The following is a 15,377-nucleotide window of genomic DNA, read 5'->3' as shown; positions in this document are numbered from 1 at the left end:
GTCCCTCCAATACTTAGACTTTGGTTCCCCCAATTGAACTATTTTTGACTTCGGTTGGTTTTCTGTAAGGATTCTTGGTAAAGAGTCAATTGCAATTGCCACCATTTAGAAAAATTAGTCATATAACAATGTTTACATTGTTCCAGGAGGTTCATTGTTTCCTCCTAAGTTTACTGTACTCCATGCCTGACTTTCTTTAAGGCCTTTAAGGAAAACAATTATCTTTGACCCATTTTCTTGTTTTTCCAATTCTATGCCAGAGCCTCTTTCAGATACATTGACCAACACTTTACTGACAACAATTTTTACTGGAAAAGTAAACTTAGAGATTGGGACACCAAGTGAAAGACAGAGAAAGACAAACATTATACAGAAAACCACATATTTCTGTGGCATAGAGAGCCAAAGATTTTTCTATAGAGGGGCCACATTGGACTTCAAGGAAGAGACAGCTGGGCTGGAACTGTGTCAAGCAGCTCTTCAGTGCTCGATTCCTCGTGATCCTGAAATGGCATGCTTGCTGTCTCCGGCAGGTGATGAGGTAGTGATGATGATGATAAGGACTAGAAGTCTTTCTGAGGATGTGAGAAATTGACATCCTCACTCACTGCTGTGGAGGTGATATGGAAAATGGACAGCGGTTCCTGGAAAGGTTAATCATGGGGCCTTGCAACTCCACCACTGGATTCATACCCAAGGGAAATGAAAACCTGTCCACAAAAAGGGTAAAAGAATGTCTGTAGAAACATTATTTATTATGTGAAAGTGGAAACCAACTAAATATCTATCAGTTGATGAATGGGTAAACAAACATGGCATGGCACACATTGGTAATATGTCAATGCTTCTTTGTTTGTCAGTAGAAAAGAACATGATATTAACAAACACTGCAACATGGATGAACCTGGAAAACATGTTCACTGAGTGAAAGGAATGTTAAGATTTCCCTTAAGTGAAATCTCCTGAAGCGGCAAATCCACAGAGACCTAGCATACACTAATGGTTTTCAGGGACTGAGAGGAGATGGGAGGTGAGGGGTGAAGTCTAAAGGATACAGTATTTCTTTCTGGAGTGATGAAAATATAATGTTGATTTTTGATGGTTTTAAAATTTCATGGGTATTCTAAATACCACTTAATGTGCATTTTTTTTTTTTTGAGTCAGAGTCTTGTAAGGTAGCCCTGGTTGAGGTGGCACACACTGTGTGGCCTTCACCAGCCTCAACCCTCTCATAATTCTTCTCTCAGTTTCCAGATGGTTGAGATTATATGTGTGTCACTACGCTCAGGAAATTGCTCATTAAAAATGAGCCGGGCGTGGTGGAGCACACCTTTAATCCCAGCACTTGGGAGGCAGAGGTAGGAGGATTGCCATGAGTTCAAGGCCACCCTGAGATGACAGAGTTAATTCCAGGTCAGCCTGGACCAGAGTGAGACTCTACCTCGAAAAACCAAAAAAAAAAAAAAAAAAAAAAAAAGGACGTCAACTGTATGATATGTGTATTATATCTAAATAAATCCCGTCTAAGTATTTTATGAATTATAGAATAGAGATTTTCTTTATATCTTAATTATTAAAAATAATAAAGCTATTAACAGTGAGATAATTACAGGGCAAAATATCAGTCAATTATGTAAAGGATTTATTGCCAATTATCATATATATATTATTTATTTATTTATTTGAGAGTGACAGACGGAGAGAGAAAAAGGCAGATAGATAGACAGCGAATGGGCATGCGAGGGCATCTAGCCACTGCAAAAGAACTCCAGATGCGTGTGCCCCTTGTGCATCTGGCTAACGTGGGTCCTGGGGAATCGAGCCTCGAACCGGGGTCCTTAGGCTTCACAGGCAAGCGCTTAACTGCCAAGCCATCTCTCCAGTCCTATCACATTTTTTTTTGAGGCAACATCTTACTCTAGTCAAGTCTGGACTGAAACTCTGTAGTCCACGTTGGCCTCAAATTCATAGCTTTCCTCCTTCCTCAGCTTCCTGCGTGCTGGTGTTAAAGTTGTGCACCATCACTACTGGCTGATTTTGAACTTTTAACAATGGGATTATGGTTATTTCAGGTAAAGTGCTTGTCCTTTGGAATTACATATAGCATATGAAATGCAATATAGCTAGGGATTTGAGTTCACATGATACTAAGTGGCAGAGTACCTTGGGAGCATTTGCCATGGCTCCATGAGATCATGGAGACTCATTAACCTCTGTTTTGCATTTTTTGTTAAACATTCCCCATAATATGGCGTCTTCCCGTCAAGATGACATCTCCCTAACCGCCCCACACTTCCCAGGAAAGGAAAGGCAAGACAAGACTTTAGGGTTCATTGGTCTTTTAGGGGTGAGCAGACCTCTTGTGGAAGGGCTTGGAGGAGCAAGGTAGGGAATCATCCGATTGTCACACTTCCAGGGAGCCCAAAAGTCCCCCAACCCCCCCAAGCAGCCATCCTAGCCACAATCCCAGCCACAGGTTCCTCCTGCACTACCCTCAGGTAAGGAGACCCAGGCCAGCAGGCTAGTGTAGCTCCAAGGCGCCTCCAAGCTTGCGAACACCCGCCCACTTGCCGCCTCCCTCACCCACCCCCTTCCCCCGTGCGTGGACCCAGGTCACCAGGCTAGTAATGCCCCAGGGACCTCCACGTGCCAACGCCGCCCCACTGGCTGCCACCACCCTCTCGCCCTCCTTATGTGAACCCAGGTCAGCAGGCTAGTGCGCCCCCCCCCAACCACCAGGGACTTCACATGCCACTGCCCCTCTGTGCATGGACCCAGGCTAGCAGGCTAGGGTATCCCCTCCCTAGGCTTTCCCAACACAGGGGACCTCCAGGCCAGCCCCAACCCCCCGCATGTTGCCTGACCCAAAGCAGTCCCATATCCCCGCGCTGCCTGTGACTGGGCCCTGCAGTGCCATCCAGCCCCTGCTGTAGGGTTCAAGGGACCTACTTCACCCTTCATCACCCATCACTTCACCCTTCAGCATCGGGGACCACTGGGCATTCCCATCCTCCCTCCTCCGCAGCCCAGTCCCAACACCAGTCTGTTTTGTCCCATTTCTCCCTACCCCGTGTCCCCTCGGGCCACCTGACCATTCAGTCCTAGACCCCAAATCATGGAACAACATCCCCTTTGTCAGGTCCCCGAGTGGCTACCAGAGCCTCAGGGCGCCTTCCCTCTGAGCAGGCAGGCCCCATTGCTGCCAGAAGCCTAGGGGAGACAAACCTAACAGGGAGTAATCACTGAAGACACTTCAAGGGTAAACTACAGCTTCCTCCTAAATTAAATTTGATTCCTACACTGCCATGGGAAGACCACAGCACAAAAGAAATAACATGAAAAATCAAATGCAAGTAAATCCAACAAGATTGCCCAGTCCCACAATGGATGTCTCTAATCAAAACATGGAAGAGGGGCTGGAGAGACTGCTTAGTGGTTAAGCGCTTGCCTGTGAAGCTTAAGGACCCCAATTCGAGGCTTGATTCCCCAGGACCCACGTTAGCCAGATGAACAAGGGGGCCCATGCATCTGGAATTTGCGTGCAGTGGCTGGAAGCCCTGATGTGCCCATTCTCTCTCTTTTTCTCTCTCTCTCTGCCTTGTTCTCTGTCTGTTGCTCTCAAATGAAAGAAAACAAAACAAACAAACAAACAAAAACCATGGAAGAGACAATATTATTAGGACCTCAAAATAAAGATACAAGCTATGCAACCCTTTCCAAGCAAATAGCTGAACTTGTATGATTGCATCACTGTCAGGTCTGGTTATACCTGAGATCTGGAAGATTCAAACTGGAGGTCTTAGGCTTCTCAGGCAAGTGCCTTAACTGCTAAGTCATCTCTCCAGCCCACCTCCTGGCTTGTTGGGCCCTGAAAGGCCCTGGCGTGAGTCCTAGTGGAACTTCCTGAGCCTAACTAAAGTTTGGCGACCTGTCTCTGGCCAGCTAGGACTCAGCAAGATGCCTAATGGCTTCTTGCCGGCCACTTCCACGCAGGAATTAAAATTACCATTTCAATAGTTACAGTTTACTATTGGCCCTTACCTCTCCCCGCAGTCCTAAAATCCCCGCCTTCGTCCCCAACATTATATAGGCAATTGCTCATAGCAATAAAGTGAGTCCTGTGAGTTCCTGCTTCCACAAGACTCCCGACTCAGCGTAGCTTTTCTCTGGTGGCAAGAAGAGGTCTCAGTCACCCTACGTTCATCTTCCTCCTTAACCCCTTGGGAGGAACCAGCAGGCCTGGTCCTTCCACAGCACTACCTGCCTGCTGGTGGAGCCCGGCACTGGATTAATTTTTTATTTTTATTTATTTATTTGAGAGCGACAGACACAGAGAGAAAGACAGATAGAGGGAGAGAGAGAGAGAATGGGCGCGCCAGGGCTTCCAGCCTCTGCAAACGAACTCCAGACGCGTGCGCCCCCTTGTGCATCTGGCTAACATGGGACCTGGGGAGCCGAGCCTTGAACCGGGGTCCTTAGGCTTCACAGGCAAGCGCTTAACCACTAAGCCATCTCTCCAGCCCTGGATTAATTTTTTTAATTGATTATTTGTAAGGGGGAAGAGAGAGAAATAGAGATAAGTTGATAGAAATATATATATGGAAAGAGAGAGACAAAGAGAGAAAGGGAGAGGGAGAAAGAGGGAGAAAGAGAGAGAGAGAGAGAGAGAGAGAGAGAGAGAGAGAGAGAGAGAGAAAACAGGCATGTCAGAGCCTCTCAGCACTGCAGATGAACGCCATGCACCACTTACATGCACCACTATGCGTATGTGGCTTTACATTCGTACTAGGGAATGAAACCTGGGCCATCCGTGTTTGCAAGCAAGCCAGTTTGAGCCATCTCCTCAGCCCTGGCGTGCCCATTCTCTCTCTCTCTGTCTGTCGCTCACAAATAAATAAATAAAAATAAACAACAACAAAAAAGGAGCAAATCCTCAGGAAGGCACAGCTCTTTAAAAAAAACCAAACAAACCCTGTTCATTGGCAGTCTTCATACATGTCTATATGTCTATAATTATTATTATTATTTTTTTGGTTTTTCCAGGTAGGGTTTCACTCTGGTGCAGACATACCTGGAATTCACTATGTAGCCTCAGGGTGGCCTCGAACTCATGGTGATCCTCCTACCTCTGCCTCCCAAGTGCTGGGATTAAAGGCGTGCGCCACCACGCCCAGTCCTATAATGTATTTTGATCTTGCTTCCCTCCCTCCACTCTCTTGTTCCCTCTTCTTCCATTGCTCTTTCTCACTTAACCCCTTCGTTCAATAAGGCTCTCCAGCATTTTGGTATCTTTTTCTTTTTAAAGTTATTTACATTCACGGGAAAAAGGGAGGGAAGGAGGGGGAGAGAGGAAGAAAACACCAAGGCCTCCTGCCGCCGCAAATGAACTCCAGATACATGCGCCCCTTTGTGCATCTGGCTTCTATGTGGGTCCTGGGGAACTGAACCTAGGAAGTCAGGATTTGAAACGAGTATTTTGAGTCATTGAGCATTCTCTCCAGCCCCTTGATGTCTTTTTTCTTATTTCCCTCCTTCACCGTCCATGACAACATGTTCATAGGCTCAGCACATGGCGGTCACTATGAGGTCACAAATGCGACAGCCACCTGTGTCTGGAGGAGAGCATTTCTGTCCTCCAGCTCTTACATTCTTTCTTTCCACCCTCACTGTTGAATGTCTCCTGAGCCCTGGCAGATGTCATCAAGACATCTCATTTAATGTCAAGCATTTAACTGCCACTTCTCAGCATTTTGGTGGGTTTTTCATCACCATTGTAGTCAGTACAATGTGTTGAAAGAGGTCAGAGATGAGTGCAGCAATACTGTGTGAGCACAAACTTAAGTATTGAGAGGGAAATTTAATCAGCATAACATATCCTTTTATCCAAACAATAGGAGTAGATTCCCTCCCCCACCTAGGGCCCATAACCTTCTAAGCCATAGGGTTTAGACTACGTTTCCTATAGCAGACATGAATTCCCTCCCATGGATCAAGCTTCATATCCAACCAGAGAGCATGTGGCTACCCCCCTGACACTATTGTACCAGTGTTCACGTCTTGCCTGACTGGCTGGTTGATGGATCACAAGGTCTACTCACTACCGGTTAAGATCACTGATACTTTCCTCCCACGGCATCCTGCAAAGCACTTTCCAGCAGTGTGACAGTTATCCAGCACAGAGGAGGCTCCCAGCTCAGTACCAGTCTGATTTCTCAGTGTTCTGCAACAGATGCTTGCAGTGTCTTTAGCAATAAGGTCTCACCATCTACTTCAGGTGGGTGACCTAGAACACTGGTAATGGTAATAGTTTTGTGAACAATGACATTGGACTCTTCATGAAGAATTCATTGAATTTTAGAACACTGTTGGTAATACAACCATTTTCACAATATTAATTCTGCCAGTGCATGTCTGGTGTCTTCTTTGGTTTCACTCTTCAGTGTGTTGAAGTGTTCATTGTGGAGGTAATTCACCTCCTTGGTTACTTTTATTCTTCAGTATTGTATTGTTTTGAAGCCTTTACAAATGGGATTTTGTTTTCCTAATTTCTTTCCTGGCAAGTTCATTATTGGTTTGTAAACAAGCTACTGATTTTTCTTTGATGACTCTATCCTTCTGCTTGGCTGTGAGTATTTACCAAATGTGAGGATCTTCTAGTGAAATGAATACTGTCTTTTAATTATCTGATTATATTATATACAAATAGGAATACACTTCTTATTTTTTTTTATTGCTTTCTCTTGCTTTACTTTGCCAGCTAAGATTTTGAGCATTATATTGAATAAGAGCTGAGAGAGTGGGAATCATTATTTCATTTCAGATTTTGGTGTAAATGCTCTCAGTTTGCACTCATTTAGTATGATGTTAGATATAGATTTGGTGTATATAACCTTTATTATATTGAGATGTATGTTTTTCAGTTTCTAGCTTTTTGTTTTTTGAAGTAGGGTCTCACTTTAGTCCAGGCTGACCTGGAATTCACTATGTAGTCTCAGGTGGCCTTGAACTCACAGCCATCTTCCTACCTCTGCCTCCAGAGTGCTGGGATTAAATGCATGTGCCACCATGCCTTTAATTTCTAGCTTCTTTAGAATTTGTTTTGTAAGTGCATATTGAACTTTGTCAAGTGCCTTTTTAAGGTACTATGATGGTCATATATTTTCTTTTTTTTTTTTTATTTGGACTCCTTGAATGCTTTTTATTATGGTCATATATTTTCTGTTCTTGAGTCCACTTATGTATTCTGATACATTCATTATCATTGATTAATTTACATATCTTGAACAAATGTCTCATTCCAAAGATGAAACCATCTTGGTCATAATGTATGACCCGATTGTGTTCTTTACTGACATTTAAATTTTGACAATTTCACATACATATATGGTATATTAGGATCAGATGTACCCCCACCATTTCTTCCTCTTATACCACTAAACTCCAAAATAATAATCTATTTTCTATTTTCATGTCTCTTGTGAGCCACTGCATTAAATTAGGGTTGCTTGCATGAGCATGGATCCCTCCCTCCACTGGAGAATGGGAAAATTATCAGTGGATATACCAGTGGAGAACATGATTTTCCCCTCTCCAGAAAAACATTTACTGCCAATAGTTTGAGAGGTGTGTGGGGGGTAGTGGTGCTTTAGAAGCCTCTACCAGTTCCATGATGGAGCATGTGATAGGCTCAGTGTTGTGCTAGAAACCACGTTAATATGCATTCACGAGTGTAATAGCCATGCTATATCTAAAAGATAGCACTCCACCTCCAACCTACTCACCCTCTGGCTCTTGTTTTCTGTCCACTCCTACTTTTCTGAGTTTCTCTGAGCCTTGGAGGGGTTGTTATAGTTGTTCTTTTCAGGGTTGTGCAAATCAGTAGTTGCATGTTCTCAACATTTTTGCAAGTGAGGCATTTCTGCACCAATTTAATATCTACCTACTGCAAAAAGAAACTTCTGTGGTTGAGACTGAGGACATCTTAATCTCTGGGCATAAATAGAAATACTTAGAAGGTGGTTTGACAGCCTGTCCATTTATCATGACCACAGCTTTACTATATTCTTGAATGAGGTTTGCAAGTATTTTTCTTTTGAGAATTTTTGGATCTATGTTTACCAGGAAAATTGGTTTATCTGTTTCTTTCCTTGATATGTCCTTATATGCTTTGCCATCAGGTTCAGACTGGCCTCATAAAATAATTTAAGAAGTGCATCTTTGTTTATTTTGCAGAAGAGTTGGAAAGTTGTGTCATCTATTTCTCTAAAAATTTGGTTGAAATGAGGTATGAATAAGTACTCCTGGCCTTTTTTGTAGTGTGTCCTTATTTCTGCTTTAATCTTGTGGCTTCCTGTGGTATTAGGCAAGTTGTTTTTATCTTCATGATTTAACTTTGGTAAGCCATATGGATTTTAGTAATTTTTTCATTTCTCCTATATTTTCTCCTTTTGGCAATATAATCTTTACAAATGTATCCTAGAGATCCTTTGGATTGTACTAGATTATGTGGTACCATGACTTATTACCTCCAATTTAATTAATTTGGGTCTCCTCTTTCCTTCTTTTGTTAAATTTAGATAGAGGTTTGTCAACCTTGTTTTTAAAGAAACATCATTGTTTTCCTAGGTTGATTCTAGATTGATTTTACTCTGCATTTCATTAATTTCTATTCCAGCTTCATCGTTTCTTTCCCTCTGTTGCACTTGGGCTTGGCTTTTTCTGATTTTGATTAGCAGTGAGATGCTTCACTACGTCATTTGGATGAGCTCTGTGAGCATCTCATGTAATTTAATATAAGTACACGTAGTGCTACATTTTCCCCTTAGAACTATTCTATTTGTTTCCAGTGGTTCTGACAATTGTGGCATCACTTTCCTTTTATTTCAGGAGTTTTTAGGTTTCCTTCATCATCCCTACAACTCCATGCAAAAGGATGCTGTTTAGTCTTAAAGGATTCATGATGGTCTGTGGTTTTTCTTGCTGTTGATAACTAGATTATTTTTACTATGATCTGATGACATACACACATCTCTTTGGAGTCCTTTGTTCTTGTTAAAACTTGCTTTGTCTTTTTGCTATAATATTCTGTATATAACTGTTAAATCCAATAGCTCTATGGTATAGTTTGGTTTTACATATTTTTTTGTAGAGTTTTTTGTTTGGCATACTCATCAAAAAACAACAGTGGGCTGTATTGTAGTATTCCACTAATATTGACTTGGGTTATTTTGCCTTTGGCCTTAAAACATTTGTTTTATGAAAGTGGAAACTTTGAGATTTGGTGTGTATTTATAAATGTTATATCATCTTGATGAATTGTTCCCTATATTAATATTTGGTGGGCTTTATCTCTTATGAAAGGTTTTATTTTGAAGCTTCTCTTATCAGATATGAGAAGATCTATGTCAAGTTATTTTGGGCTTTCATTTGGTCGGTCGGTTGGTTCCAGCCCTTGATGAGTAGGAGAAGCTTGTTTGTCTGTGAGGTTTGTTTCTTGGATACCACAGCAATTTTATCTTATTTTTATTCTTTATTATAGAGTAACTCAGTCATTGTCTTTGAAATGTTGAGGCAAGGCCACTTGCCTATAAGGTTATTGTTGATAGGGGTTTTATCTGTAGTTGTTCTGATTGGCTGGATTATTTACTAGTATGCCGGAGTCCAGCCCTGGCTTGAAGGAGGGTCCCTGAGGAGAGGTGTGAAAAGGAGGGTGCACTAACGACTCAAAGTCAAGTTCTGGTGCAAGCTGACAGGCTAATGCTGAAGGCAGCTGAGTTTTTTTTTTTTTTTTTTAATCTTTTTCTCTCTGCCTCCTTTTCTGTTTCTTTTTTTTTTATGTTTCTCTTTCTGTTTTTCTATTTTTTTCCTCTTTCTATTTTTTTCTGTTTTCTGTTTTTCCCTGTTTCTATGCTTCCATGTTTCTATATTTCTCTGCTTTTCTGCTGCCACAGCTCTTAGCCTCAGTCTTGTATTTTCTGATCATGTCATGCAAGAACAAACTTCAAGAAAGGTACAATTTTACAGAATTCATAGAAACTTTTTGTTATTCCTTATCATCAAACAATCCCATAATTGTTCACCTCAAGTAAAATCATCAGGCCCCTGTAATGATTAACTGTTTTTACATTTTCCCCATGTATGTGTGGTCAAGCACTTGTGATTTCCTGGACTTCTACTTTCAATTACTCTATTAAAGGTGAGAGGCAAAACAGCCACAAATGGGGCTTCCCATCATTAATCACTGATCCAGTAGATCCACTTATCCTTTACTTATTTATTTTGAATTTTCCTTTTCATGTCCCTCCAATACTTAGACTTTGGTCCCCCAGATTGAGCTATTTCTGACTTCGGTTGTTTTTCTGTAAGGATTCCTGGTAAAGAGTCAATTGCAATTTCCACCATTTAGAAAAATTAGTCATATAACAATGTTTACATTGTTCCAGGAGGTTCATTGTTTCCTCCTAAGTGTACTGTACTCCATGCCTGACTTTCTTTAAGGCCTTTAAGGAAAACAATTATCTCTGACCCATTTTCTTGTTTTTCCAATTCTATGCCAGAGCCTCTTTCAGATACATTGACCAACACTTCACCAACACCAATTTTTACTGGAAAAGTAAACTTAGAGATTGGGACACCAAGTGAAAGACAGAGAAAGACAAACATTATGCAGAAAACTACATATTTCTGTAGTGTAGAGAGCCAAAGATTTTTCTATAGAGGGGCCACATTGGACTTCAAGGAAGAGACAGCTGGGCTGGAACTGTGTCAAGCAGCTCTTCAGCGCTTGATTCCTCGTGATCCTGAAGTGGCATGCTTGCCGTCTCCAGCACTAGTATTAGGGGTTTTCTGGTTAACTATGTTAGACATGGTAAACTTGGTTTTGGGCCTAAGTCTTGTTTATTCCTCTCATATGGTGTGTTATTCCTGTGCACCTGTTATACAGGCTCTTCTTCTTTTTCCTTGTATAGGGTTTCTTAAAGGGTTTTCTGAAATGCTAAGTTGGTTGTCATGAATTGCTTTAGTTTGTTATTTCCTTGAGGAATTCTCATTTCTCCATCAATTTGAGACAAATATGCTGAAAAATGTCAATGTAAAATGTATGACCATCTACATCCCTAGAGTAATCTGTTTTAGCCCCTGGTCTATCTCCAACATAATATCAGGAAGAAAGGGGCTTCACGAGGTTCCCATAGAGTTTGTTGAGCTGTGTGAACATCACAAACCTCCTGCCTTGCTCTAATATAAATGTTAATATGTCTGATGACATGAAGGTTTCCCATGGGTGATCATAGCTCCTCTGAGCCGAGATAGCAATGATTATGTCCAACCTGGAAGACCTAACCTCACACAGGATTGCATGAATAAATGCATCAATGCAGTAATTTATAGGAAGACATGGAGTGATCCACTAATGCATTTTCTTTGCAATTAAGAAAAATCTCCAAATCTTTCCATTTCTGAGCAGCTTTAATTTTATAACATTTTTATATACACCTCATTTTTGTATATCAAAAATTTTATTCATTGTTACATTAGTTATTACAGTTTTTAATATATATATCATAACAGCTATCATATTTAAGGAAGGCAATATATAACTTAAGGTGGTTCATTTGTTGATTTGTTAAAGGAAATTCCTTAGAATATATTCAAAGAAATACAATCCATACTCTCAAATGATGCATTTTAAAGAGAAGAATCAAAAATAAAACAATTTTATAAGACCAGTGTGGAAATCAGTATGGAGACTTCTGAAAATGATAAAAATATAGCAACTGACTTCCCCAGCAGTTCCTGTACTGGGTATCTGCCCTAAAAGCTTCACTCTTCACTGCAGAGATATTTGCTCAACTATGTACTAGCTGCTCTATTCACAATAGCTAAGAACTGGAATCAACCCAGATGCCCAACATTTGATGAATAGATACTGAAGATGTTTTACATGAACACAATGGAAGGTTACTCAAGAGTAAGGAAAAATGAAATTTGTAGGAAAATGGACAGAGTTGGATCATACTAAGTGAATTCACACAATCATAGAAAGACAAATGCTGCATGTTCTCTGTCATACGTGGTTCATAATCTGGGACAGCTTGAGTTGCAGGCATACCTGCCATGCAACCTGAGGGACAGATAATAGGGATGGAAGGGTTTGGGGTAAGGGTAATTGGAGGGTGGGGGAGATATACACAAGACTAAACCCAAATAAATTGATACCATAGAAACCTTCCTTCTGGATAGCAGACTGAAAGATATAAACTATAATGGAAGTACGGTGGGAGGATTGTCTGGTAAGAAGGGGCCTAGTGAGGGTAGGACAAAGCCTAACCCCAAGTAAATTGGATCTGATTAGTAACTCCAAGAACTAGAAACTGGTTACAACTCACATTGAACTGTTGATTGGAAAGACCTAAGAGGTCCCCCAAACAAGACAGTCTTCTGTCAGAGCCCTTGATTATCCACCTGCAATAAAAGTTAAGACCCTATTGCTGAAGACACCACATGCTGCTGAAACAGAACATGGAGAGTCCCGTCTGGAATCTGGAAGGAAGACAGTTCCTGGATGCCTAGCCTGTATAGTGCTGGAAAGTGCTACAGGAGCTGCTGGGGGAAAATGGCCAACAATGTTGTGGGCAAGTAGGGGACATTGCTATACGAAGGAAGCCAGCCTGACAAGATGCACACACCTGTGCAATAGTGCCACACAGTCTAGGTGGTTAAATGATACCTCTTGATTGTCTAAGAGATCCACTCCATGGAAAGGAACCCATAGCTGGAACTGGGAACGAAGTCAGAATCCTACAGAGACCAGGATCATGAACTCCAACAAGAAGCACCCGCTAGTCTTTTGCCAAAAGGGAGGTGATGAAGTGGGATTTGCATTGCTGGCAAAAATCATCCAACCAAGAAGGAAGCAGGCTATGACATCCTTAAGTCCATCCCCAAGAATAAACTGCCTCCAGGAGGCTTTTATGGCCAAATTGCCATCAGTGGGGGACCTTGAGTTCAGAACCCCTATGTTTATGGTGGACACCTGAATCAAGCCACCACAGGAGGCTACACCCATCATCATCTCTCCAAACTAACTTTGCTCATTCTCTTGAAACTATTCTGATCCAACTCTCCATTGGAGAAGTTGTTTTTCTTTTACAAATAGTAGTAAAAATTGAGGAAAACCATAATCCATCAACAAGAAGAGAAAAGACCTGTGATTCCCTAAGAGGAGATGATTCGCTCCTTGCACATCAGCAGAGTCCAGGTGAAAACACAGAGGAATTGGTGAGCTGAGCAAGAGTGCTGCTTCCATGTCACAGCTGACAACCACCGTCAGGGTGATGGCGATAGACACTGGTGATACTGAAAACTTACCAAAGCAGAAAGCCAGAAGCTGCTGAGAGCTCAACACTAACGTAGACTTAAAACACACCCAACAAGGGTTATGCCTTTATGCAAGAGGGGCAGAAAGATTGTAAGAGCCGCAGAGTGGAAGGGAATGTCCAGAAGTACTGTCTCCCACCCTCAATGACTGACTGCTGCTTTCACAACTCATAACCCATAGCCCCATGGTGAATACTGACAATACTACTGAGGAGGATCTTCTGTGGAATGGGTACAGGGAGCAGAGAAATTATGGTACCAACACATGATGTGTCTATATGAAGTGTCTACTTAAGAAAAGGGTATATATAATATCAATCATTTTGCCCAAGTTGTAATAATTTAAAAAGGTAGCAAATGTGAAAGTGAATAAAATGATATGCACTGTTAGTAATGTAAAATTTAAAGTATGAGCTTTACTAATGTATAGTATATAAAATAAAAATTCAGGCAATATCAGGTGTTCAAGTTCCCACATTTTTCTTTTCTCACTTACATTAGTATATATACATTCCTTTGTTGTTGTTGAAGCATGGGATGGAGATCAGCTACTGAAAAATTTAAATTTTTTTTATTTTTATTTATTTATTTGAGAGAGAGAGAGAGAGAGAGAGAGAGAGAGAGAGGGAGGGAGGGAGAGAGAGAAGGAGAGAGAGAGAATGAGAACACCAGGGCCTCTAGCCATTGCAAACGAACTTCAGATGCATGTGCCACCTTGTGCATCTGGCTTACCTGGGACCTGGAGAATCAAAGCTGGATCCACAGGCTTCTCAGACAAGTGCCTTAACTGCTAAGCTATTTCTCCAGCTTCTGAATGCATTTTTAATACAAGTACTTCTCAGTAAAAAAAGGGATGAAGTTTTGTTTTTTGAGGAAGGGTCTCACTCTAGCCCAGGCTGACCTGGAATTCATTATGCAGTCCCAGGGTGGCCTCCAATTCACGCCAATCCTCCTTCCTCTGCCTCCTGAGTGCTGAGATTAATGGAGTGTGCCACCATGCCTGGCCAAAACGATCTTATTATTCCTCATGAGTATGAAAGGGCACATGGTTGGGTAGCAGGATGATAAAATTGCATTAATAGCCTCCAGTCTTGGAATTTTCTCAGGTGTATAGAATCCATAAAGGGTGATAAAGTTACCCAACCAATAAAAGAACACAAAGCAACTTACCAGCAAAAGGATGCTGTGAGTGGCTTTGGTTTCAGGAGATGGCTGGGAAGAGAGGCTCTGGCTGTGGACATGCTGGGTTCTCCTATGATGTCTGAAAAGGAGATTCACCATGTAGAGGCTGGTTGCCATCATGAGTACCACAAGGAGGAGATCTCGAGTCAGTATGACAATGAAAAATGGCCATGAGTCCTCATCCTTAAACTCCCTGGTTTGACAGAAAGCATGAACATATCCCTGGCCAGCAAAACTGGCATTTTTCTTGGCTATTACAAGATGAATGACATGAACATAAATGAACATGTTGATGACCCAGGAGAAAAATAAACTAGGGAAGATCCATGAAGAGAGTTTAGGTTTCACCCATGCCCACTTAGAGTTACTGGGACTGATGGTGATGGCTTGAAATATACTCAAGAAAGTGGTAGTACAGATGGAAAGACCCCGGGTAACTCTGTAGATATACAAGATTGCCTTACAACCAGCATCGTTGAGAAAATGTCTCACTCCAAAGGATGATGCAATATCAGGTATCAACAAGAAGACAGTTGTCAAAATATTAGCCATTGTCAGGTGCATGAAAATGGAATCTATGGGTTTCTTCAGGTAACGTTGATCTAAGAAAATGTACACATATGACAGGAAGAGAAATGAGTTCCCTATGACAGCGATACAGAACTCAGATGTGAGGAAAATCCCCAATATCGTGTCACTTGGAAACATGATCAAAATGATGCTTTAGATATTATCAGCTTTGTCACAACTACATTGAAAACAAGGGAACTCTTCTAAAAGTATTTTAAAACAGTGTTTGAGGACAAATATGCTGATTT

General features: G+C 41.5%; 1 protein-coding gene across 1 annotated transcript; it reads right to left on the bottom strand.

Moving 5' to 3' along the window:
• Window positions 1-604: 604 nt before the first annotated feature.
• Window positions 605-15,267, bottom strand: LOC101602886 (olfactory receptor class A-like protein 1). Its single transcript, XM_045134229.1, has 2 exons — window positions 14,378-15,267; window positions 605-710 (listed from the first exon to the last, which is right to left on the bottom strand). Exons 1-2 carry the CDS (start codon window positions 15,265-15,267, stop codon window positions 605-607), a joined length of 996 nt encoding a protein of 331 aa, XP_044990164.1.
• Window positions 15,268-15,377: the final 110 nt, after the last annotated feature.

Source organism: Jaculus jaculus, chromosome 14, assembly GCF_020740685.1.
Source record: "Jaculus jaculus isolate mJacJac1 chromosome 14, mJacJac1.mat.Y.cur, whole genome shotgun sequence".
Classification (NCBI taxonomy): domain Eukaryota; kingdom Metazoa; phylum Chordata; class Mammalia; order Rodentia; family Dipodidae; genus Jaculus; species Jaculus jaculus.
Note: the sequence above shows the minus strand (reverse complement) of the source record. Positions and strands in the feature narration are given on the sequence as shown.

Excerpts from the sequence above, each read along its gene's own strand:
- LOC101602886 (XM_045134229.1), bottom strand. The coding sequence starts at position 15,267 with ATGTTTCCAAGTGACACGATATTGGGGATTTTCCTCACATCTGAGTTC. Across the intron at positions 711-14,377 it reads AATAAGATCGTTTTGGCCAG|GTTTTCATTTCCCTTGGGTA; the intron begins GCATGGTGGCAC and ends TTTTGTGGACAG.